Source organism: Pteropus medius, unplaced genomic scaffold, assembly GCF_902729225.1.
Source record: "Pteropus medius unplaced genomic scaffold, Ma_sr-lr_union100, whole genome shotgun sequence".
NCBI classification, from domain to species: Eukaryota; Metazoa; Chordata; class Mammalia; order Chiroptera; family Pteropodidae; genus Pteropus; species Pteropus medius.
The window spans coordinates 11752223-11778478 of record NW_024349799.1 but is presented as its reverse complement, the minus strand read 5'-3'; the positions used below and the strand labels follow the sequence as shown (position 1 = coordinate 11778478).

General features: G+C 33.6%; 2 protein-coding genes across 10 annotated transcripts in view; one reads left to right on the top strand and one right to left on the bottom strand.

Moving 5' to 3' along the window:
• NF1 (neurofibromin 1) overlaps positions 1–26256 on the top strand; it is a 209570-nt gene that overhangs the window by 161244 nt on the left and 22070 nt on the right. For 7 of the 8 annotated variants that reach the window (XM_039886052.1, XM_039886051.1, XM_039886049.1 and 4 more), the window contains 14 exons: positions 7680–8112; positions 8676–9016; positions 11368–11570; positions 14491–14684; positions 15607–15747; positions 15878–16157; positions 16605–16819; positions 17068–17129; positions 17270–17384; positions 17920–18021; positions 19754–19894; positions 22690–22816; positions 24340–24471; positions 25485–25620. In XM_039886052.1, the coding sequence (XP_039741986.1) occupies positions 7680–8112; positions 8676–9016; positions 11368–11570; positions 14491–14684; positions 15607–15747; positions 15878–16157; positions 16605–16819; positions 17068–17129; positions 17270–17384; positions 17920–18021; positions 19754–19894; positions 22690–22816; positions 24340–24471; positions 25485–25620 (2622 nt within the window). Of the gene's footprint in view, positions 1–7679; positions 8113–8675; positions 9017–11367; positions 11571–14490; positions 14685–15606; positions 15792–15877; positions 16158–16604; positions 16820–17067; positions 17130–17269; positions 17385–17919; positions 18022–19753; positions 19895–22689; positions 22817–24339; positions 24472–25484; positions 25621–26256 lie in introns of all 8 variants that reach the window. The other variant, XM_039886054.1, reaches the window with a different exon arrangement.
• Positions 879–4917, bottom strand: EVI2A (ecotropic viral integration site 2A). 2 transcript variants are annotated; one of them, XM_039886058.1, is made up of 2 exons: positions 4165–4902; positions 879–2323 (listed from the first exon to the last, which is right to left on the bottom strand). In XM_039886058.1, exon 2 carries the CDS (start codon positions 2300–2302, stop codon positions 1613–1615), a length of 690 nt encoding a protein of 229 aa, XP_039741992.1. In that variant the 5' UTR covers positions 2303–2323; positions 4165–4902; the 3' UTR covers positions 879–1612. The 2 variants fall into 2 exon arrangements, with proteins under 2 accessions (XP_039741992.1, XP_039741991.1); XM_039886057.1 differs by having other exon boundaries at positions 886–2323; positions 4685–4917.

Here is a 26256-nt window from a genome sequence, read left to right as displayed (position 1 = left end):
TTCATGAGCTGTCATTGAACGATGTCATTCTGAGGTTACGCGTTTAATAGCCAAGATAGTGAGTGATGAATTGTAAGCAATCCCACAGTAGAAGCTTTCTGTGTTGTGAGAAAATGTTTGATCTGTATGTTAAATATGAAAGTAGTTGCCTCGTTAATTTCTTTTCAAAAAGACACTAAATTGTTTTTATTTCCTCCCAGTATCAAGTATATATGACACTTGATTCAAAGAGGCTTTTGTGTTATCACTATCTACTCTAGTATATCATCTCAAATTTTAATTTGTACAAAATAAGAACTCTGCCCAGTTTCATTTCCAGTCTGGTCCTTCTTATAACACAGCCAGGATGAGAATCACTAACCTAGAAGGGAGAGCAGGATTGTAGTCATTCTTGGAAAAATATATGTATAACCTTTCTTTAAAGACTAGCATATTGCCCAAAATAAATGCTGAATATGGAATGTGATTTTTTAAATGTGGTGTTTAATTAGGATGCCCTGTGTCAATTTCTGTAGATAGGTGGAAAGCCTCTTGAACCAGCTTTTGTAATGTATATTTAATTGGAGATGGAAGTCTTGACTTAATGGCATTATTTTACTTGAACCCAGTTTCTTAAAGAGTTAAACGTTTACCTAAAGTATCCTGTTTTCCAGATTAGAAGAAACACACACATACATACACATCTCTCCTTTACTCGTATCACATTGATAGTAAAAAAAAAAAAAAAAAAAAAAAAAATGGAATTGGTCATTTTAATAGGTCACTTGGCATCCTTGAAGTTCAGAAATCAATCAACCTTTGGATATTTGCTATAAATAATCCAATGAGCAGTATTTATAGAATACAGATGTGTTATACTTAAACAGTAAGATATGCTTTACATTTACACTTAGCCTTCAGTTGTGGCTATAAATCTCATGTTTCAATTGTGCTTCATTTCTTATTGATTTTTACAATGCGTTATTCACAGATAATAAAATGAATGCAAATGTAGTCAGTTTAATTCTAATGAGTCATAATTTATTATACAAAATTAAAAGTTTATAGTAGAAAAACATTTTCTCCTGTGTGCCATAAAGATGAAAACATCTAGCATAAAATTAGCTATATTGATATATGAGCTGGTATGGATTCTGTCACATTCAGCAAAGAAGGTACCATTAATCTATACAGTGCAACTCTCTGCATTAGGAGTTTGACTTCTGTTAGATGTTGAAACATAACTTTCCTTTAAGGACACACTAAAACTCTTCAGAGTTTAGTCTGACAAAGGTCATCTTACTACTGTTGCTGAACAGGAAATAATGATTTAATTGTCCCTTTCTACCTCTGTTCTTTCATCTTGTCTTTAAAAACTTCCCCCAATTCTTGGTTGTTTTATTATTTGCTTTTAAAATATTCAGTGTCAGAACAAAAGTGCGCACTTTAAGTAATTAAGTAAGCAGGCATACTTCTCCCCTTCTCTCCCGCTTGATTCTAAATTGCAAAGCCTGCGATGTCAAAATTTTAAGACCATCTGACCAGTATGTTGGCATTAAATATCAAACTGACTTGGTTTTTACTCCATAAACTTTCTCATTACCATTTACATTTTTCTCCCCTAGAGCATCTGTTAGTTAGTGAGTTTTTCAGTTGCTTCATCTTTTCTTTCCCTTGTAGCTGTGAGTGTTCCAGTAGATTGCATCATTAAGTTGGGCCCTGTGAGCTGTTTTGCTCTTTTCCAAGTGTCTGATTCAGCAGGCCATAGACCACTGCTTGCCAAAAAATCACCATTGCTTCTAGGCTGACGCTTGCCTACTTGTTTTGATCGTCTGAGAGATGAGACTTTGTTTGCCAGAACCACAGTTGATAGAAATAGAAGGATACAGATAAGAAAAAGCACTGCAATTATAATTAAGCAAACCAGCATAGCCATTTTGTTGTTGTTTTCCTCACAGACATCTTTTTTGAAAATTTCACTGTGACTTTTGCTTGTGTTTTCAGTGCTCTGTAATGTTGAAGAACTGTTCCTAACAACAGAAGGTGTATAAAGCTTCAGTTCAGATTTAGGAGTTAAAGATTCGATGAGAGATGATGTTGCTATTTCAGGCATGTTTGTAGAATTACTTTTTTTATCTACTTTAGGAATTGTAGAGTTTGTGTTAATGTTTTCATTTTGGTTTCTGCCTGTCTTATTTTGAATATCTGGATCCCAGACAGTAGTATTGTTAGCCCACAGATGGGTATAGTTTGCTTTTGTTACAGGAGAAAAAACTGTTGTCATCAGAAAGGCAAGATGCAGGTAATGTCCTGTGTGTTCCATGTCCGTGAGTATACAGGTAATCTGTTGGGATAGAAATATAATTTGTTAATTTGTGAAAGAATGTGGTTCCTGATTTTGGTAATTGTAGTTAAAAGATAGACAGCCAATACGTTACAAGCAAGCTACAAGTTTATGTCAAGCATTTGCTATCCTATTTGAATTTCTTCTCAATGGATTTGGATTTTTTTTTTAATTAGGCTATATATAAAAAAACAATTTCTATTATTTGTCTAAATGCTTAGAAGTTAGCATTATGAATAACTATTAATCATTGTAAACTAGATACCATGGTTTTATAATTTCCTCCTTAAGCATGCTAGACTTCAGCTTTGAGTCAGATACTTCTGCTTTTACTTTTTTGATTGTTCCCCTCCACCCGCCATTTAAGGATCCTTTTTTTAAAGAAACTCCCCACCTTCTAACAAATGTGTCTCCAATCTATAGTAAAGGAGAAATGTGGTCTTGACCATTTTACTTCACAGTAAGAAAATAAAATGCAAATGCCTTGAAATGTGGTAGCAACCAAAAGGAAATGGACTTCTAATAGGAATTCAGGGTGTTCTTTTCTCTTCTCGGGTGGTGTTCTTGAAGCTTAGAATAAAGCTGGTGCTTAAAAATATATTCTCAGTATTTGTGAAAGCAAAATTCTCTTTTTAGTTTTATGTTTTTTGACTTATTGTGGCTTTCTGAAGGCAAAGGCCAAAGGCATGCAGTTTTCTCACCCTAAAAATCTGGTATTAGGAAGAAGAGGCAAAATTATTCTGAATAATCTCAGAAGTTCAACCAGAGTTATTGACTTTTTTATCATTTATGTCTCATTTTTTTCTATGAATATTTTGACATAATTTCAAAATTATACAATAAAATATAAAGAAATAGAATATCAGTATCATGGGGATTTAGACCCAAGTGAGAAGTCAAGGCAGTTCATAAAAGTCTCAACATATAAATGAAAAAGTTGAATGTCAGTATTGGCTCTAAGTCCCTGGAAGCAGGTACAAAAAGAAGGTAAGTCTGTTCCTGATTCTCATTTTCCACCATATGATTGAAGATTTCATTAGAACTGGCGTATCTGTTCAGATACTGGTAAACCAGAATGATTTATCATCATTATTGAGCTATCTTTTTTATCATAATATTCCAGAGCTACTATTGTATTGTTCATATTCATTTGAGGGAATTAGAAGACAAAACTAAATTATTCTCCTATTTTATAGAAATTCTTCTCAAACTTCAATGTGTGTGGGAGTCTATTTTTTAATGCAGATTCTGATTACATAGGTCTAGGAGGTACCTGGGCATTTCTAACCCACTCCAAATGACACAGATGCTACTGCTAGTCATGCTTTTATGAGTTTCAAGGTTTTATAAGAAATAGTTATATGTTGTTGAATAATATTTATATACTATTGATATAAAGTAAGAATAACAAATGGGATATGTTATTATACAAACAAATGTAGGATATAATAAACAATGCTATAACTGGAAACTAACTTCTGAAGTAGTATTTCCTATTAATAGTAGGGAGGAAAAAACCTTTTATTATGTATCGTAGAATTAAGATTACTTCTTGGATTATGACCTTTAATAGACAGTGAAAGATATCATGTACTAACTTCTATATAATAGTGTTCAGCTTTAGTTTTTAAGTTGAATGACATAAATCTTTGGTTACTTTATGATTCTTTCACAAAGAGAACTACTTTAAATTGGATTAGCAAGTAATTTCCATCCTTTTATACTGGGCTTGCCTTCTGCATAGATGCTAAAATGATTTAAAGTGGGTCATTCTTGTCACATTAGTTCATTAACAATATAGTATACATCATAGTATCTGTACACATTTTAACAGTGTTTACCACGAGATAAATAATAGGCCCGCTGTTGATTGTCTTCAGCCAGATGTATTGTCATCCTAAAATAAACACATTGTTAACAAAATGAGACTTTCTCTTATTCTTACAAATGCCTGAGAATAGAGGACTGTCTCTAGCTCCTTAATTTATGCCATGGAGGCCAGGTTATGTTATCAAGTTTTCTTTATCCTTGGTCACTTTCAATAAAATTTGTAATGCCTAAGCATCAATAATTTATTTTTTAAACTTTTGCTTTAATAACAGAACTTTCCGATTGACTGTGGAGTGTAGACTCGGATCGTTCCTAATCGTAATTTAAAACTAATTTATTATGGTGATAGTAAATCTTTCCATTTCTAAGTTAAACTTAGCAGGACAGTAAAAAACAGCATACATTTTCAGTTACTGGTGATTCTGCTTCATTAGTAAGAGTCTTAGGTACTATTTGAAGCACTTCCTCAAACACAAATCTGTCCAAAGTTATAAGTGAAAAGGCATTAGGAAAGCCATATATATTACCTACCTTACAAAATGCTTGGTCAAAATCTGATTATAACCTGATTTTAATAGGCCACTTCTTTTCTTGTCTTGAAGCACAGCTTCCAAGTAATTTAAAGCAGAAGAAACTTGAAGAATATGAGCCTTAAAGTAAATCTGCAGTAAAAAAGGATATGTACAGCTAGCTTTCCACTTTTCAAACCAAACCACAGATGACACATTTCCTTTTCTGCTGCAACTAAAGCACTTGTCACAGGGGGGAAAAAATAAAAGAACAAAAACTCCAATTTGCCTGGTTGGCCACTGGCATAACAGGAGGCTTTGTAGAACAAATCCCGCCTCCAGGGCAGGGAGGGTTTTCTGCTTAGTGCCTTTTGACCTTATGCTCATTATACATGCCTACTGTATGCCTTTGAATGATATTAATATATCATTCAAAAGAAGATGAAATGGCATTTTCCCTGCAGTTTTAAAATCTTACCTAAAAATTCTCTTTGTATACCACAGACTGATAACATGAGTTTGGAGACTTGGGGCATTGGTAAGATAATAGAAATAGGATATACATAATCTACATCTCAAGTTGTGGAACTGCAATGATTTGAGAAAGTATCTAGTAAACTTAGATTATATAGGACAGAAAATGCTTTTACGTGGTTTAGTTATACACACACATACTGCCCTTGAATGTTGTCATCACCTCATATTCACTGTATTAAAATGAAGTTCCTTTTTCTCCCCAAAGTAGCTACCCCTCATAATCTCTTTGTTTTTGTTCATGATAACAACCTTCTTTGTAATCTCAGAGGCTTGGTATTCATTCAGCAGGTCCTTTTCATTCAAGTCCTTTCTTATAACGCCGATCAGACCTTTGGACCATGTTCATCATTTCTTCATATTCTTAGATTTGGTTTCTTTTTTACTGTAATTTATTTTTACAGTCTTGCGCTGCATAATTACTTTTTGGTCAGTGACAGACTGCATATACAGTTGTGATCCCATAAGAATGTATAATAGAGCCAAAAAATTCCTATCCCCTAGTAGCCAAGATAACATAGTGCAATGCATTACTCATATGTTTGTGGTGATGCTGGTGTAAACAAACCTACTGTGCTGCCAGTGCTATAAACGTGTAGCACATAATAGTTACCAGTAGTGGGTTTGTGTAAGTGCACTCTATGATGTTTGCACAACGGAATCACCTAACAGTGCATTTTTCAGAATATATCCCTTCATCTTTAAATGGTGCATCACTGTATTTTAGCTCCTTGATAGGCAGTACCTAGACTACAGTATCTTTTTTACTAGCCTTAACTCCTTTATATATCTTATATATAGCACTTCCTTTTATCATATCACCCCTTTCTTTAAAAAAATAAAATTAAGTTGAATAACTTCTTAACACATCAGTGATTCAGAAATACTTGTGCACATAAATATCAATCAAGAAGGTTGTTTAAAAACAATGAAAATTGCCAGGCCCCACTACGTAGTAGATTTGGGCTGAGACCAGGAAAACACCACAGCTGATGCCGATGCTGGTGCTCCATAGAACACTATGAGGAATGCCAGGCTCCTAGGAGAAAACCTGAGCCCCTTAGTTGAACGGTTTTAGTCCCTTCCTAATTTAGCTATTAGGTGTTTTTCCAGCTTTATCTCTTAAGACTTCTCTTTGTGAATCCTCCATTCCAACTAAACTAACTGTTGCCTCAACATATCTAGTACCTATTTCTTCTCTTTACTTCTCTCCAAGAGGCCTACCAATCCCTCCTCTTATTGAGTTTGAAATTTCTCCTAAGCACTTCAGCCACTAGGTCTTCTAAGTAGCTCTCATTGCTCAGTTTGTGTTGATCTCTCCCTCTTCTGACCTTAATAGCAGTGTTTTTTTCCTACAGTCTCTTTGATAAATGATTATTTATTACTCTTGTGCTCGCTTCAGCAGCACATATACTAAGAATATTTACTACCCTCACCTTTTCTTTGATCTTGAAATACTTTAAAATTATTTAACCTATTATATTTTTATCTTATTTCCTCCTAACAAGATTAAAAACTCTAAGGATATTTATCTTAGCCTATGTTGTAGAACTACCAGAGTCATCAAGTATAGAACGTTGAGCCAAAGTTCATTCATGTTGTTTAATTTGAAATTCTAGTACTATGTTCTTCAGGTCTTTCTGATGGTACTTACTTTGGCTGCTCACATTGATTAGCATTCTTTTTAGTGTAAGCGACATATGACCTAATGTGGCTTAATCAAAAAAATAGAATTTATTGGCTCGCACAACTGAAGAGTCCAGGGATAAGTTTTGCTCCCAGGAGAGACTTTATCTAGGACTAAAATGCGATGGCCAGGGTCCCAGTTTCCTTCTTCATTTCTCTCCTTCATATCTTCAGTTTTTAGGCAGGGATTTTTTTCATATCTCAGAATACAAGCTGACAACTCCCAGGGCTATGTTTATAAATGTATAGAAATGTATAAATGATGAATGTTCCTTGTTTATAAATATCAGAAAAGAAAAAGTTTTAATTCCAAACAGTTTAAGCTGTAGTTTCTGAATTGGGCCTCTTTGGCCCTAGTTGTCCTGATTTGAGTCATATGATCATTGCTGAACCATTCTCTCTGGTCAAGGTGAGATATTTATTCACTAAAGTCATTCAGTTCACTCCAGGGCTTCAGGTGGGTCATTCTCACCCAAACTGTTCACCTGTGAAGTTTGGTGGGCCTGAAGGCAACCAACCAATGTCCACTGCCTTCCTCTTTGATTGACTGTACTGTTGCTCAGAGTTTTTGAATTGGAGATATAACTCTTCCATTTTACTTCACCCTTACTTCTCTGTGTCTAAAGAACAACTGATTTAAAAAATGGACCCAGACTTTGTGTAATTGTTTAGTATTATTGTTAGTTTTCTCTAGAAAACTAATCAGAAAATAAAGTAATAAAGTAGATTAGTATCAACTATATATTTATTCAGAGCTCTCTTAACAATCTGTGACCTTTTTTTGTAATCTTCCTTAGGTTCAAAACTGGTCAAATCAACGGCGATTTGCTAATATATCACGTCTTGCTGACTTTAAAGCCATATTATGCAAAGCCATATGAAATTGTAGTGGACCTTACCCATACTGGGCCTAGCAATCGCTTTAAAACGGATTTTCTCTCCAAGTGGTTTGTTGTTTTTCCTGGCTTTGCTTATGACAATGTCTCTGCAGTCTATATCTATAACTGTAATTCCTGGGTCAGAGAGTACACCAAGTATCACGAGCGGCTACTGACTGGCCTTAAAGGCAGCAAAAGGCTCATTTTCATAGACTGTCCTGGGAAACTGGCTGAGCACATAGAGCATGAACAACAGAAGCTACCCGCTGCCACCCTGGCTTTAGAAGAGGACCTGAAGGTGTTCCACAATGCTCTCAAGCTAGCTCACAAAGACACCAAAGTTTCTATTAAAGTAAGTATCACTCTGTGTTAAGTAAATGATGCATGGCCTTTCTTGGCTATGAGACTATATGCTGGCCTTCCTAGGTGTCCTTGTAGTATTGTATCAAATGTAAGTCCAGATGGAGGAAAACTAAGTTTTGTTATCTTCATGGAGGTCTTGTAGACTATATGAGAGGCGTACTCTTAATTATATTCTTGATTGAGTTGGAGTCAGAAGAGTGTTATAGAGAGAGTAGTTTCTATTCATCAGTCGAATGGTAGGGATGTGTGGAAAGTGGAAATTATTTAGTGAGAATTCTTCTGATTATTACATGTGTTTTGCAGAATTTTCAGAGTAAGATCAGTAATTGTCTATAGGATTCTGGACCTTTTTAAAACATTAAATTTTGTCTGATGTTTTCAGTTTTTCTCGAGAGCATATATTATAGTAATTATTGAACCCATTTGAATATATAATGGTGGTAACTCTTCGTAAGTGACAGACATGGTTAGTTGGTTTTGGGAGGCCTCATAAAATTCAGCATAATGATATTTAATTCTTTTTTACTCCACCCTCTCACCTCCACTTTCCAGGTTGGTTCTACTGCTGTTCAAGTAACCTCAGCAGAGCGAACGAAAGTCCTGGGGCAGTCGGTCTTTCTAAATGATATCTATTATGCTTCGGAAATTGAAGAGATCTGCCTGGTAGATGAGAACCAGTTCACCTTAACCATTGCAAACCAGGGCACGCCACTCACCTTCATGCACCAGGAGTGCGAAGCCATTGTCCAGTCTATCATTCACATCCGGACGCGCTGGGAGCTGTCACAGCCCGACTCCATCCCCCAGCACACCAAGATTCGACCAAAAGATGTCCCTGGGACACTGCTTAATATCGCATTACTTAATTTAGGCAGTTCAGACCCTAGTTTACGGTAGGTTTTTTGTTTTTTTTTTTTAATTCGCTTCATTTTTATTCAGGGTTTGTTGCTTTAAAATGACACCATTTAATAAGCTTTTAAAGCAGCCTCTGCCCTAATATTGTAAATTGGAAGGTATGCTAGCTACATTGGTTAACCAATGTGACCTCATAAAGTTGTGGGGTATTCACATGAACTGTGGAATTCAGAATACGGTGATTCACACTAAACCAATATATGTTCTTTCTCCAGAAAACTTTCATATGAAATAGATAACATAGCAGTTTTGGGGTTTTTTTTCCCCCAAATATGTCTTTTTTTTTTTAAGTCTACTCCTAAATTAAGTTTCCCTTCCTCCAAGTCCTCTAAGTTTTCCCATGTTCAAAAGTATATCACTATTAAGTTCCCTCACAATCAAATTAGATTATCATTGTTTGAAAAAGGAAGGCTTAATGTTCAGTAACTCAAACAATAACATTAATGCATACTTTCCATCTATGTGACTTTAACAGAATTCTTAAAAGAGAGCTTAAGATAAGTATAGATGTCATCTGAGCAGAATATAATTGGTTCTGTTTAGGCTTTATAATCTGAACATGAATGAGGAAAGAGTTTGGCATATGCAGTCAGTAGATTTGGTTTAAATCTAGATTTACTATTATGTACTTTAAATAAGATGCTGACTGAAGTTCTCTGAGCTCTTAGTTTCCTCATTTTTAAAATAAAGGTAACAATGCCATCCTTATATATTACAAATGTTTAATAAATAATAGGTATGGTAGTATAGTATAGCACCTAGCAAATAATTTGTGCTTAGTAAATATAATTTCCCTTCCCATTTCTCCCTGCCATGTCTCTTTGCACCCCTTCCCTCTCCTCTTTTCCTCCTCTCCATTTCATGTTAGGATAACTTTTTTTGGTCCCAGTTACCTTGGGACTGTCAGGATTTTTACAGATTCAAATTCTTAGCTTCAGAAAAATCTTCCCCAGGATATAATGTAGCCTTCACTTTATAAGTGGGCCTTTTAGGATTCCAGATTCTTTCTTATTTAAAAGGGGAGTGGGGGTAATCAAGATTTGTTTACCTGAATGAGCTTCATGGTGTCTATGAACTCTCAGAAATTATACACAAAATTTTGTATATGCTTAGTATTTATTATCTCAGAGTAGTCTATGACACCTGTCCCCAATTTGGGGAACCCCAATTCTTTATAGTTGTTGAAATATACAGAGTAAAAGTCGATGTCAAAATAGTATAACTCAGAATTCCTAGGAGTCAGAAAGAGATACATAAACTTAGAAACAATAATATTAATATGTTCATTTTAGGAAAATGGAGCTATAACCCTGCCTTTAATTTGTAATTCAAAGTTTCTCCTAGAAGAATCCTAACAATATTCTAAAAATTATTAGCTTGAATAAACCTGTATTCTTCTCTTGTGAAGTAAAGCAAGCTGACAGCTTCTGCTTTTTACTGAAGCATGTCATACCAGAGCAAAAGCCTTTTGGCAGACTTAAATTTCAGTGGCTTTTTTCTCCCTATATGTCTGTCGCATAGATATTAGCATAATAAAAGTTCAGAGGTGAGGAAAACCTGAAATTTACTGAACAGTCAAACCATTTCTTTTGCTTTTTAGGGGAGAAAAATTAAAATTAAAAAAATTGAGTTGGATGTTTTGAGCTGCCTCTTAAATTGTTTAAATATATTTTCAGACATTTATAAGGACATATTTGATTCTAACAGAAGCTGAATATATATTAGGTTTTTTTGTTTGTTTTTAGTAGTTACATTGAAGGAGTTCATGGAAAGAAGAATAGAGAGGACATAATTATGTTAAAAAACGTTTTGACCTGTTTATAGTATAACTTGTAGGACACACAGGAAAAAATTCAGTGGATGCTGATTAAAGATTTTAACAACTCGATGAAGGGCCATTTCATTTCTCTTCTTTTATGATCTTCATTATAGCCAAATCTAATGGGAGGAGGAACCAGGATTTGAGTTGTAGCTTCACTGAAAATATAATATACCTTATTCTTTCTTTCTGTTGATCCACCTTAGAACTGTAAACTACTCATACCTTATGTCCCAGTCGAATGTCTTTCAGGAAGGCCTTATACTCACTTGTCTTAAGAGCCTCATGGTATTTTTCTGGCTATGTCAAGGATCTCTCTTTAAAAAATCCCTAAATGATCAAGGGGTGTTTTGATTTTACCATAGGCTCATAACAACTCTAATCGATCATAAAATTTAAAACTAGTTGATTATGCTTTGTAATAGAATCAAAAGTTGTATGTTATGGAAAAAGTTTGGAATTATAAGAAAAAATAAGTTTTAAAACAACTTCATTTGTGTTTTCTCCTAGGTCAGCTGCCTATAATCTTCTGTGTGCCTTAACTTGTACCTTTAATTTAAAAATTGAGGGCCAGTTACTAGAGACATCAGGTTTATGTATCCCTGCCAACAACACCCTGTTTATTGTCTCTATTAGCAAGACACTGGCAGCCAATGAGCCACACCTCACCTTAGAATTTTTGGAAGAGTGTATTTCTGGATTTAGCAAATCTAGTAAGTAATGATAATTTTCTTTAATACTAACAATTATTCTAAGAAGATCCAAAGAAAGCCTTTTCACTTCTTTTCCTCTTCTAATTTTCAATCTGTGGTACCCTGTAACTGAAGGAACTCTGAAGGAACTTTCTGGGATATCGTACTGGGAAATCCAGCAAAATTCTGTCAATAAAAGCAAGGTGTCAAGGTTTTGAAACTTTCCATGTCTCTGGACCACTGACAAAGTTATTTTTCTATGTTTTAGTTTAATTAGCTTTATTAGCATTTCTCTTCTTAGCAGATTATCCCAAATGAGTAAAGCATTCATCCATATTGTCACCTTGATGTTAGGGAAATTGTTATTTTCTCTTTCCTTCAGGTTGACTTTGAACTGTGACTTTATTATTCAGGTACAGTTCCTAGAGAGTGCAGTGACACATAATACAGGGTGCAGAGTCAACTCCTGACTAAGCTTTAATAAATCTCATCAATTTGACATTCACTCTTTATATCTGTCTACCTTCATACGCTATAGTATTATAAATGCCGCTCTTCTCCTAGCTTATTTCCTGACATTGTCTTCCCTTTGCTCCCTCTATTATATATAAAACTTTTTTTCAGCATTCAAACACATTTCTTGATTTTTCTGTATTTGGTAATTGAAAAATGATAATTTGTCAAGATCAGATCACTTTATACATTTTTATAATAGCAAATGTAGGAAAATAACCCTAAAAAGAAAATGTGTAAGACTGATAAAAAAAGAAAAGTATGAAACTTTGAGAAATAGTAACATAAAAAAAGATTTGAGTGAATGGATAGGCATACCGTGCTCCTGGATGAATAATTCTTCCCAGATTATTATAAATTCAGTGCAATCCAATCCAAATTCTAAGAGATTTAAGGATTAAGAATGAAGAAGAATTTTAAATGATTACAAATTTTACTTAAATGAAAGAATAGCTAAGAAAATATTGAAAGAAAAAGAACAGACTTGATATTACAGATATCTGAACACCTTATAAGGATACAGTAATTAAAATGGGGGTGTTCAAGAATCAGCAGTCAGATCAATTTAAGAGAAATGGATTATTAAAGAAGTATAAACTAATGGAAATATTAAATCATTTAAGAAATGAGGTTGGGAAATGAATTAAATTGGGTCTTCATCTTCACCATAAACCACAAGATTAAAAAATTAAGTTCTAGCTATACCTAAGAATTAAATATAAAAACTGTAACCATTAAAAAAAAAGAGAGGAAGAATAATATTTAATTGCCTTCTAGGTAATAACTTATGAAGCAAAAAACTGATAGATGGAAACAAAGGAAATGGAGAATGGATTTTGACTACATAAAACTTCAAAACATCTCTACTTTAAAAAAATAAAAGATAAATTTAAAAACTAGGAAATATGCTTACAGCAAAATATAGAAAAGATTAATATCTTTAATTATGAAGAGTTCTTATAGATTAATAAGAAAAATGGATCTATAGTAACATGCAGATCATGCTAAAAAGGAATATATTTTAAGTTCAGTAATAAAATCAAGGAAATGTAAACGGAAAAAATAGATATAGATAACGTTGAACTATCAAATTAGCAAAGATTTTTTTTAAAAAAATCGGTGCTGTTTTGGTCTATGAATTTGTGAACAGAGGCAGTTTTTCTAAAAGCAGTTTGGATATGGATTTCAAAATCCTTAAGATCCCTTTGGCCTCGTAATTCTACTTTTTAGAATTTAATCAAAGGAATTAATCTTCAGTTTATCATAGCATTATTTTAATTTTTTTAATTGAGGTATATTTTATCAGTAAAGTGCCTACATCTTAAGTGAACAGCTTGATGAATTTTTTCATGTAAATGCATCACAAAACCATCTCCCAGATCAAGATACAGAACATTTCCGGCATCCAGAAGGCTCCTCTCAGTCAGTACTCACGAAGAGTAACCACTATTATGACCTATATTGCCGTAGCTTTATTTGGCCAACTTTCAAAATTCACATAACATTATTTATTATAGCAAAAACTTAGAACATTCTAAAAATTAAACAATAAAGAACTGATTAAATTGTTGGATCTCTGTATGAAGCCATAAAAAAATGTTTTGGTACAGAATTTCATTTGGGAAGATGAAAAAGTTCTAGAGATAGCTGATGGTGATGGTTGCACAACGATGTAAATAAATGTATTTGATGCCACTGAACTGTACACTTAAAATTGTAAAATTTATGTTATGTGTATTTACCACAATAAAAAATGTTTTGAAGTATATAAAGGAATTTTTCTACTATTTTATATCTTTTGATAAGTCTGAAGTTATTTCAAAAATAAGTTAAAAATGTTTTTGGAGAATTTTTAATCTTCATATAATGTTTAGTGAAAAAAATATTCAGAATATACTATATATATATAGCATAATCCTAATTTTTGTGGAGGAGTTAAGGGTGGGTTATCTGTGTTTATACACACATAATTACACATTATCTCTATGTAGATTAGAAAGCCTGAGGAGAGTTGAAATGATAACATCAGTATATTGATATTGGTTTCATCTTTGTGGTGAAGCTTTCCTTTTACCGAACTTTCTGTGATTAGTACATATTCCTTTTACAGTTAGAATAAAACTTAATAAATTTTTTAACTAGAAGAGAAATGATTAAAATGGAGAAAAGCAAGATAAAACTTTTTAAAAATTGCCTTACTGGCTTTTTAAATTACTTCATTCAAGCTTTGTTCTTTTTCTTCACCTCTTTCTTCAATAATATAATTGCCAAGTCTCTTACTTCCATTCTAGGTAATGGTCTTTACCTTTTATCTTTTCCTCCAATCTTTTTATTTTAAAATCATTTGAAATAATTTAAAGTAATATTTAAAATAATTTTTGATGTAATTTTTATTGACCATCTCTACTAACAGTATTTTTTTTTCCAGGTATTGAATTGAAGCATCTTTGTTTGGAATACATGACTCCATGGCTGTCCAATCTAGTCCGTTTTTGTAAACACAATGATGATGCTAAACGACAGAGAGTTACTGCTATTCTTGATAAGCTGATAACAATGACCATAAATGAGAAACAGATGTACCCATCTATTCAAGCAAAAATATGGGGGAGCCTTGGGCAGGTATTGAGTTTGCTTAAATGTTAACTGAGTACTTTCTTTGTGCAGATGTTCTGGTTCCCGCTTTATGCAAAGCACTGTGTTAGGCAGTAGGGATACAGCTGTAGAAAAGGCAGTCCCCTCTTTCAGAAAGCATACAGACAATTACCAAATTCCTGATCTGGTTCAAAATTGTTTCCTGATCTGGTTCAAAATTGTAAATGTCTAATGCATGTCTCAGATCCAAAGTAAAGCTCATTATTTTAGCACTCTTCTCCATGGCATAATTATATAGAATTAAACTATAAAAAGCTGATGTCCTTTCTAGTAAATAGTGCCTTATAATGTATACCATGGATGTCAGTAAATGTTTCTTGATGATGTTATTTGGCACACCTACTTTCATTTATAGTTCTAGCATAAGAACACCAATATTAAAATATGGAGTTTAAAATAACATTTTATTTTTTATCTGATGAGAATTATGCATATCATTTCTTCAAAGTAATCACTTAAGGAAGCAATACTCTTACTTAAACAATGCTGCAAATCCTCCAAATAATTTTAAATGACCTTGGTGCCAGTTTTATAAGCCCTACAAAACATCAGTACTCGATGTCATTTTCTGTGTTTTAAAATTTATACCAATCATATATTACTGACTTAGAATAGAACAGAGATGCTTTGCAAGTGAACAAAATAATATAGAAAGATTTAAAATCTTTTGAATACCAGTTTCTTAATTTCTGAAGAAATTGAGTGACTATCATCATCCTTTTCTGAGTATTTTATGATAAATTATGTTTACTCACAGGTCTCTAAATAAAACCTAGTATTTTTGGAGGCCTCGAGTAAAGAATTTTCATGTGGGTGCTGCTCCTTGAAGTATTTTTAAATTAAAAATTAAGTTGGTAGAGTGTCTAAAAATTATTTTTCCTTCCACTAGATTACAGATCTCCTCGATGTTGTACTAGACAGTTTCATCAAAACCAGTGCAACAGGTGGCTTGGGATCAATAAAAGCAGAGGTGATGGCAGATACTGCTGTAGCTCTGGCTTCTGGAAACGTGAAATTGGTTTCAAGCAAGGTAGTCACTTTTCCTTTGCCTTCTGATTTTTTTGTTTGTAACTAGTCATTTTAAAGTTAAACTGAAAGTTTTTTGTAATAAAACATTTTATTTTTAGCTCCCATGTATTTTAAATTCTGCTTCTTTGCAGGTTATTGGAAGAATGTGCAAAATAATCGACAAGACATGCTTATCTCCAACTCCCACTTTAGAACAACATCTTATGTGGGACGATATTGCTATTCTAGCACGCTACATGCTGATGTTGTCCTTCAACAACTCTCTTGATGTGGCAGCTCACCTCCCCTACCTCTTCCATGTTGTTACTTTCTTAGTGGCCACAGGGCCTCTCTCCCTTAGAGCTTCCACACATGGATTGGTCATCAATATCATTCACTCTCTGTGTACTTGTTCACAGCTTCATTTTAGTGGTAAGTTCTAGAAAAGTAATTTGTGTTTCACAAATTCCTTTCTCCATTTTATGTCACCAGATTGGCATAGATTATCTTATTGTTTATTATGGTACTTTAACCCCAAGCTGCTAATTTAAGCTACTCATTCAGAAAGAATAAATTACTTTTGTCCAATATCAAGTTATAGCAAAGATTTTCTGTGCATATATGTCACGTAGACTCCTATAATTATCACACAAGCTAGAGACTTAGCACCAATTGACAATGTTGCATTCCTGGCACGAATTTGTAGATTAAATTGTGCTAAAGCAATGAGCATTAAAATAATATATCTAGATGGTTGTTGTAGGGAGCATAGTTGTGTAATTTTGATATATTCTTATTTTCCAAATTCAAAATGAAACATGGCACTTTAGAATTAAAAAATTAATATCGTTAAAGTCTTGTTCCTTTTTCTTTTTACAGAAGAGACCAAGCAAGTTTTGAGACTCAGTTTGACAGAGTTCTCATTACCCAAATTTTACTTGCTGTTTGGCATCAGCAAAGTCAAGTCAGCCGCTGTCATTGCCTTCCGCTCCAGTTACCGGGACAGGTCATTCTCTCCTGGCTCCTATGAGAGGGAGACTTTCGCTTTGACATCCTTGGAAACAGTCACAGAGGCTTTGTTGGAGATCATGGAGGTAAGTAAGCCAAACTGATAAGGAACTGAGTTACATCATTTTTTTAATCCATTAGTACTATATAGAAGAAATACTGGTTTACTTTACTTTGCTGTTTTGCACTTAATCCCTAAGTAAAAACACTTCCATGGAATATATCTATTTGTAATTTATACATCATTTATTTAATGGCATTACAATAAACATTATTTAAATGTTTTTGAAAACACTGATGTGCATAAATATATTCAGAATATACTTTTTTATAGGCATGTATGAGAGATATTCCAACATGCAAATGGCTGGACCAGTGGACAGAACTAGCTCAAAGGTATATGCCCCAAGTTAAATAGGAGTTGTAAAAGTATCTGTATTGTTGAAAGATAGATAATACTGTGCATAATCAATATTTTAATAAATTATATAGAAACATAAAGGTTTTCATAACCTCTTTGGTTCTTTTAATTGCAGATTTGCGTTCCAATATAATCCATCCCTGCAACCAAGAGCTCTTGTTGTTTTTGGCTGTATTAGCAAACGAGTGTCTCATGGGCAGATAAAGCAGATTATCCGTATTCTTAGCAAGGTACCTCCCTCTCCCTCTTCCCCAATATTTGTGGTTCCCAAGTTGTAAAGTATATCTTGTATTTTTCTAAAGGATATTAAATTTGAATTTAATAAGATATTTTGTATGTTGCTTATGGAGCCTTTAAAAAAATGAGTTCTGTTTATTCATTTTAATTCTTCGAAATGAAGAAACCTTCTCCAAAAAAGATACCTTAAAAAAAAAATAAGTATTGTCTCTTTTGCTAAGAAGGTACTCTTAATATTTTATCAGTTTTCAAAGACTTTAACTATGTGGTAAAACTATAGTCTTATATAAAATTATATAACTTGTAATTATAATAATGCCTGACTTATTATATTGGAATATAACATAGAAATATTTAAAAAGTAATCCAAATGTGCATTGAGCTAGCTACCAAGATCACCATAGCATTGGAAATAATTTTGTCACTTATTAAATAAGAAATTGTTCCTGAGATGGTTCTGAGATTCAGTTTAAGAGTTAATGTTTTATTTCAATGAAAGTAAAATAAAAAATTCTGTTTCCCTAAAAGGCACTTGAGAGTTGCTTAAAAGGACCTGATACTTACAACAGTCAAGTTCTGATAGAAGCTACAGTAATAGCACTCACCAAATTACAACCACTTCTTAATAAGGTAATTACTGTATAGAAAATGAGTGCATTCATTTTGGATACTGGCATTAAATCTTTTTCTTTTCCAAAGAATTTAGAAAATAAGGTGGATTGGGAAGAAGTTATAGGAAAAAAGCTACAGTTAAAATAGAACTTCTTGCCTTAAAATTTAGTCATTTGAAATATTTACATTAGAGAAAGAGTGAGTATGGAGAACATGTTCTCAAATGCTTGTTTTTCGTCTCATCAGTACTAAAGGAAATAGGTATACAGTCTTAATTCTTTTATTCAGTAAGTGTCAATTGAGCATCTACTATGTTCCAAGTACTGTTTTAGGTGCTAGAGATATAGTACTGAACAAAGCCAATAAAGTCCCCTGCCCTCATGGAGCTTATATTCTGGGGTGAGTGTGGGAGTGAAGTGTGGATAGTTAATTTTAAAAAGTAAAATACATAGTATGTTAGTTTGTGATCATTATTGTGGAGAAATATAAAGCTGGGTTAAGTATACCTGGTCATCAAAAGAGTCTGGGTGCTAAATAAAGTTGACATTTCAAAGAAATAAAGTGGTATGGCCACTGTTTTTGGGTGGTCTTAGCTCATCTCAGCTTTGTGACCTAAGCAGGCCATTTAACATATCTGGCCATCATGTTTCCATGTTGCTAAAATGAGTAAACTAGACTAGATAATGGCATGGTATTATCTTTCAACTCTAAAGTTACAGAATTCTGTGACTAAGGTACCAAGATATGCCAGATTGATAGACATTACAGAGAAATAAATACTTATATATTCCTGGTATTGAGTTATATGTTCTACAAGCATTCTAATCCTAAATTGCATTAAGTGGATCACTTATCTTCATCTTAAAAGTAAAAATGAGGCTCAGAAGGGCTAAGTAACTTGCCCAAAGTCACATACCTAATAAAAGAAAGAAGCATGATTCTCATCCCAGGCTGTCAGTGTATTTTCTCATGTATCACATTGCTAAATAAGGGTTCCCAAACATAAATCTTTTAAATTCAGAGTAGCAAGAGATTCTTATATTGGTAAGAGTGACAAGAAGTTTGAAAAGGTAGAGTCTGAACTAAAGTTAAAGAGACAGGTAGGATTTAGTGTAGAGTAAGGGAGTAAAGCAGTAGGATTGTACAAGAATGCTGGGACAATGGAGGGATGGTGGGTAGACCATTCTAGTTGTTATGGAGAAACTGTTCAGGAGAATAGTGAGAGGGAAGGTTATAAAGATTGGATAGAACTAATCTAACATTAAGCATTCTTCAGAAAGGAGTTTGGAAATGTAACCATACATTTTCAAGCGGATAGATAATATGACAAAAGCAGGGCTTATAGAAGGGTCACTCTGGTGTTAGTGTGCGAAGTGGATTGGATTAGGAGAAACTGGAGGCAAAATTGGAATCCACATTTAGAATATAAAGAAGGTTGGCATGGAACAATGTCATTAGCCATAAGCAGATGCAAAAGAGACTACTTTGGAAAAATGAACAAAACTTGGTGACAGTTTTGGAATCAAAGTATGGGAAGAAAGCAAAGGAGACACTAAAGTTCTCAGGCTAGCTAACAGTATCTGGTTATACACATGGATAGATGAAGAGCTTACACATATATTTACTTTCTCCAAAAGAGAAAACATGCGTAATTTGAGGGAAGACATGCTTTGTTTTATACTGCAGTGTGTTTTCAATGAGACTGCTTTGTGCTTCATCCTGCTAACCTGGAACGTGTCTCTTTGACCAGGACTCCCCTTTGCACAAAGCCCTCTTTTGGGTAGCTGTGGCTGTGCTGCAGCTTGATGAGGTCAACTTGTATTCAGCAGGCACTGCACTTCTTGAGCAAAACCTGCACACCTTGGACAGTCTCCGGATATTCAATGACAAGGTAAGCAAGCTTTCAGTTGAGATTCCTAGATTATGCACATTTAGAACTCTTTTTTTTTTTATTGTCCTTTTAAAATCAGAAGAGGTGCCTAACTTAAATATGAATTTCTATAATGCAGTTTATTGTGAGTATAGTTCCTTAACAGCTCATAAAAAAATATTTAAACTTTAATGCATACTTTCTGTATAAAAGTAGCAGAAAACAGTACTCACCCAATGCTAGTAAACAGAATTAGGATAAATAATATTGAGTAGTAATAATAGCTACCATGCCAGGCCCTATGCTAAGCACTGTACAGTCATTATTTGTAATTTATAAAACCTGAAGGTGAAAGTTAGCATTCTCTACCCTCCATTTCACAGAGGAAGAAATAATCGAAAAATAAGCTTATTTTTATTGAAAAATGATACTTAATTAAAAAGTAGGTATAATTAGAAGATAGGGATAAAGAGGTTGGAGAGTCTAAAGGAAATTTTTGGATACTTAACTGTACTAGTTTTTTGTTTTGCCTAATCCCACCTTAAAACATACCATTAGCACCCCTCTTAACATTTATCAACCTTGATTGAGGTTGGATTTTGTTTCACAAAGGATAAAGGAGGGGATATAACAGTAAGAAATTATTTTCCTTTTGTCTTTGGAGAAAAATGGGAAGAATCTAGGAGAAAAGAGGAATTTTTTTATAGATGGATATGTGTGTATAACAAGAGTGTTGGGTGAAGTGAAATTAACAGAGCTATGGATACAAAGAAGCACAAAGACAGGAGCATGGTTTTAAGTGGGAAGATACTTGGTCTCAACATTATTCTGTCTACCAGATGTAGCGTAAACTCAGAATAACTGGAGCTCTGAGAAGTGTGGAAACAAAAATTTAGAGGTAAAGGTTACCTTGAAATTTATGTCAGACCTCCATTTTACAAAACAGAAAAAAAACAAGTAACTTATCCTTGTTGGTACATCTTATTTTGGCCTAGAGTCCCTCTTTTCTAATTTCCGTTGCTCTTCTCTGGGGTTGTCTTGGAACGAGGGGTGGTCAGAGTGAGAGCTACTTATTAGTCATCTGTCTGTTAAGAATATTTGCAAATGAAGTATTTGTCTCTTAGGAATACCTGCCTTGGCATTTTTCACTTCCAGAACATCCCAGTAGGGGGAGCTAATATTGACTCCAGTGCCCTAGGATACTAGGAATGAAGAGTTAATGAAGCTTATTAAGAGTCACCGGGATGTAAGATGCATAAGGTTTGAGGATCTAATGTATAACACGGTGACTATAGTTGATAACACTATGTTGTATTGAAATTTGCTGAGAGAGTAGAACTTAAATGTTCTCACCGAAAATAGGGAGAGGTGAATATGTGAGATGACAAATGTGTTCACTAACTGGATGGGGGGAATTCCTTCTCAATGTATGCATGTATCAAATCACATTGAACACTTTAAATATCTTACAGTTTTATTTGTCAGTTATACCTCAATAAAGCTGAAAAAATATATGTATAAAAAATATAATTATACATATATAGTAGGTTAATAGGGAATTATACTTTATATAATATTCTACAACTTGCTTTTTTATTTAACAACATAAAGTGAACATCATATATATATTATATGAATATATTATATATATAATATATAAGATATAATATATTATATATATTATTATATATAATATATAAGACACTTTATATATATTATATATATATATACCTATATATGTGTGTGTATCTTTCTTATGGCAGCAGAGTATTTTACAGTATGCATGAGCCACAGTTTATTCAACAATTTGCCCATTAATGAGCATTTGGTTTCTTTCTTTCTTTCTTTTCTATTTTAAACAATACTACTCTCAACATCTCTCTACATATATTTTATGGACTCATGCTTTTGTTTCTTTAAGATGACCTTAAACACCTTCAGTTTGCTTTAAAGAAAAATCTATGCATAAGGGAATCACTGGGATTCTTTAAAAAAGGGCAAATGCCTGGGGCTTAACAACTTCCCATGATTCTAAGATGAGATCCAGTACTTCCCCACTTTAAACAAGCATCTGCCATGACTTTAAAGCGTATATTCCTGGAACCACACTTTAGGAAACACTGTTAAAATCTTAATTATCCTTGGCAAGTTGCATAGTGTTTTGAAGTTTCAGTGTCCTCATTTTCCCACACTAGAATGTAAAATCCACCTGAGTGAGTAGTTTTTGGCTGTTTAGTTATCTGCAGAACCTAGAACTATGCCTGGCACATCAAAACCACACAATAGCCTTTGATAAGTAAAAGAATAAATAAAGGTATAAATCTGTAAATGGGAGCTAATACCCTTACTGTATAGGATTGCTTTAAGGTTTCAATAGAATGCATCTGACAGTGTTGTCTACTACAGGTACTCGGTACATGTGATGTGTCTTTGGTCTCATGAATTTTCAGTCACAATGATACACAAAATGCCAGCTATAATTAAATGGATGGTATTATTTAAAACAACAATAATTATAATTTTTAAAAAGTCACCAGAATATAAATGACAGTCATCTGTTTTACATTATAAATCAAAGCTATTTCATCTTTCATCATCTTGTTATTTATATGATTGCCTGTCTTGCACTAATTAATTTGTCATACCTTAAATGTTCTTCTGTGGTTTTCAGTAGTCATCTGATAATGTTTTCTCTCAACTTGAAAGAATTACTCATCTTGTCATAGCTGTTGAACACAGTCAAAAACCCAGTAAGTGGTTCTTTAAGGAAAGTTCCCGTGTGAACCCATCAACCATCTCATGATTATCTTTAATAGAGTCCAGAGGAAGTATTTATGGCAATCCGGAATCCTCTGGAATGGCACTGCAAGCAAATGGATCATTTTGTTGGACTCAATTTCAACTCTAACTTTAACTTCGCGCTGGTTGGACATCTCTTAAAAGGTAGAAAGGCCTTGTATCAGAATATTTTTATGAAATGGTATCAAGCCAGAAGTACTTAAAATAGTTGATTATTTGAAATAATTTGGTTCATATGTCTTGTTGTAAATGCAAACTATATCTGCTTTATTGAATTGTTTTGTTTAATATATGTACTTTAAATATACATTAAATATTGGATTTCCTTAAAACAAGAGATGATTTTTATAAAACTCCTAAGTACTAAACCTCCTAATAGCTATATTATTAGTTATCACTACTTACATATCTTTTTGATTATCAAAATAAGACAGACTGCAAATAAATAAATGTTATTTGAGTAACTTATGTTAGAAAATGTTACCAGTGATTTGATCACAGATTTTTTTTTCCATTTGTTTCTTATTTCTTGTTGATCAATCCTGTTATTATATCTTCTTTCTGGTACTCCACCCTCACACCTCCAAATTTCTATATTGCTTATAGCAGTGAGCTCCAGCTATTCCTCAGAGCCAGATCATTCACTCCCTAACTTGGCTTTACCCCCTACTGCTGATTTCACTGCGTGTTAGCTTTGGTTTATTGAGACAGTCATGGCCAGAGACTGCAATTAACAGAACAGCATGTAATGGTGAGTCAGAGGCAAAAGCAGTAAAAGTAAGGCCTGGCATAAGGATCTGGCATGAACCAATGGTATTAAGCAGCACTGGATTTGACCGCAATAGAGACTCAAGGTAGAGCTTGAGTCTACAGTTTTGTATCAAATGATTCTTAGGCTTGAGGGAGGGATCATGGCAGTTCCCTCAGTTTTTACCTGACATATACCCACAACTGCGAATGGTATTTGATTTCACCACCTTACGAAATTTCTGCAAAAAATATTGACAGTTTTAATCTCTGAGAGAAATAGGGTTTGCTCAAAAAATATTACACTACAGGATACAAAGAAGAGGGATTGCAACTGGGCTGAATAAGTGCTTGCTTATTCTGTATTTCTAAAAGAAGAACATATTTCTAGTGTACAAATTCCCTATTTTAAAATCGAGTAGCATTAGTGATTAAAAGTTGTCCAAAGATTAAGCTTACCCTCTCTCTAATCAACCCTGTTTTTTGGGCTCTGAGAGTATATACTTCCCTTGTCATTAAGTATTTTTTCTTTAAGTTAAAAAAAAAGAATTTTCAAACAATAGAACCCTATTTTCAAAAGATATCTTAAGGTGAACTTCAATACATATATTTTTTTATTTTAATCTCTGTGCTACTTTAAGGAATAGATGATCTAAAATGCCATTATCTTTCCTAATTTTCCTCTCTTCTTTCTTGGAGTTCCAAGGAACAATATTCTATTCTACACATTTTGATACTTCATCCTATGTGTAATTAATTAAGTACTTACATATATATGTTTTACCTTCCCAGTGGTTATTCTCAAAAGGCAGGAGTTAACCCTTATACTTCCTTCCTTGTAGAGTTGCTAGTCATTAAATAAGAACTCAACAAACACTTGTTGAAAGAATGAATTAACTTCTTGTTTTTATTTTTTGTAGGGTACAGGCATCCTTCACCTAACATTGTTGCAAGAACAGTCAGAATTTTGCATACGCTACTAACTCTGGTTAACAAACATAGAAATTGTGACAAATTTGAGGTGAATACACAGAGCGTGGCTTACTTAGCAGGTAAAAGTACAAAATAGACCAAATTAGTCTTGTATCTATATCTGAGGATCTCCAAAAAGAAGGAAGCACCTGTGGGTCCTTCAGTTGGTTGCTTGGCAAGATAAACAGTTCACCACAATCTAGTAATATGATGGTGGTTAAAATTTTGCAAGTTTTACCAAATCATTTTTTCTTATAAAAGAATTTGCACTAAAATATGAAGTGTGTTCCCTTTGTCATCTTTGGTTCAAGGCACTATGTGGCTTCCGATTGTCTCGTAAAATCCGAACGCTTTAGCCTAGCATCCTGGGCCCTTAAGCAACCCTCCTGGTTCTATCCTCTTTCTCCAAATTGCGTAAGCCTCATTTTTTATTACCTCCAAATGGATGGGCTATTTTAAGCTAACCTATTTGCCATCTCCTAGAAGTACCTTTCTGCCTCTTTAATATTCATTCCTGATGCCATTTGTTTTACCTAGATTGTCTGCCCAACCCCACCATTCCATTAAACCTTCCTTATTTGCTCTTACCTGATTTCTCCACTTAAGAGGACTTAACACTTATGTATAATACAGTTTTTAAACATAGTCATTTGATGGAAAGCGCTGGTTTCCAGTTTAATAGACTTCAGTTTGTGGCAGCTTTTTTGTTTGAATCATTTGACCTTGGGAAATCATTTAACATCTCAGTGTTTTTCCTTATCTAAGAAATGTACCTCATAGTATCCGCTCTCCCTTCTTTTTGTGTTTGTTGAGATCAGATGTACATTAAAGCATTTGATGAATATAAGCTGCTTACTAAATCTCTTTATATATTTCATGTTTATGTACAGCCTTCCAGAACAAACCATAGACTCTTTAAGATAAATAGGTCTGTCCTCAGTATTTTATATCCTTAAACCTCACACTCCCTAGGAATCTTTACATGCACGTTGAACAGCTATTACCCTCTTCAGGAGGTTGTAAGAAATATGTCCTGTTTTAAGTCTACTGCTGATTGGTTAAATTTTCTAACCTGCTTTCTTTTTCCTCTTAGCTTTACTTACTGTGTCTGAGGAAGTTCGAAGTCGCTGTAGCCTAAAACATAGAAAGTCTCTTCTTCTTACTGATATTTCGATGGAAAATGTTCCTATGGATACATATCCCATTCATCACGGCGACCCTTGCTACAGGTAGGTGGAATTCTCCCACAGTTACATAACCGTAGTCAGGTTTCAGTTTTCTTTGCTGATGGAGGCATTTAGCAGAATAATCCAGAAGGGAATATAGAGATAATCTAGCAAGAACATGTAAATCAGAACTCTTTTTATAAATGTACAATATTTTATGTGGGCTACTAGTAGGAAAATTATTCTTCTAATCGTGCTAATGTTATCATTAGTTTGCATCTTTTAAGCACAAACCAGTTGAAAAATGAAAAGATAACCTTACAAGTATTAGGTTACAGGAAAGGGCCTAGGGAAAAACTAGCGTAAAATATAAGCAACATTACATGTTTAATGATAGAAAATTAAGGTACACAGATTTGTATAAGAAATATGTATGCCACCACATTTGTTTTATTTATATCATGTTAAAGTTATTAAAGAGTTTTCTATAATATAGATTTAGATGATAAGGTAATCAAATTATATTCACTAGTGTATGTAGTTTTGGAGTAGTATATTTTTCTCAATTTTATGGAGAAATTACAGGAAAATGTCATCATTTGGGGATTTTTCTGTGTTTTCAATTAAACAAAGGTATCTAAGTTTTAGTTACAGTGTTGAGCACAGGAAAGTAATCTTATATGTGTAGAACTTATTCAA

Excerpts from the sequence above, each read along its gene's own strand:
- EVI2A (XM_039886057.1), bottom strand. The coding sequence starts at position 2,302 with ATGGAACACACAGGACATTACCTGCATCTTGCCTTTCTGATGACAACA.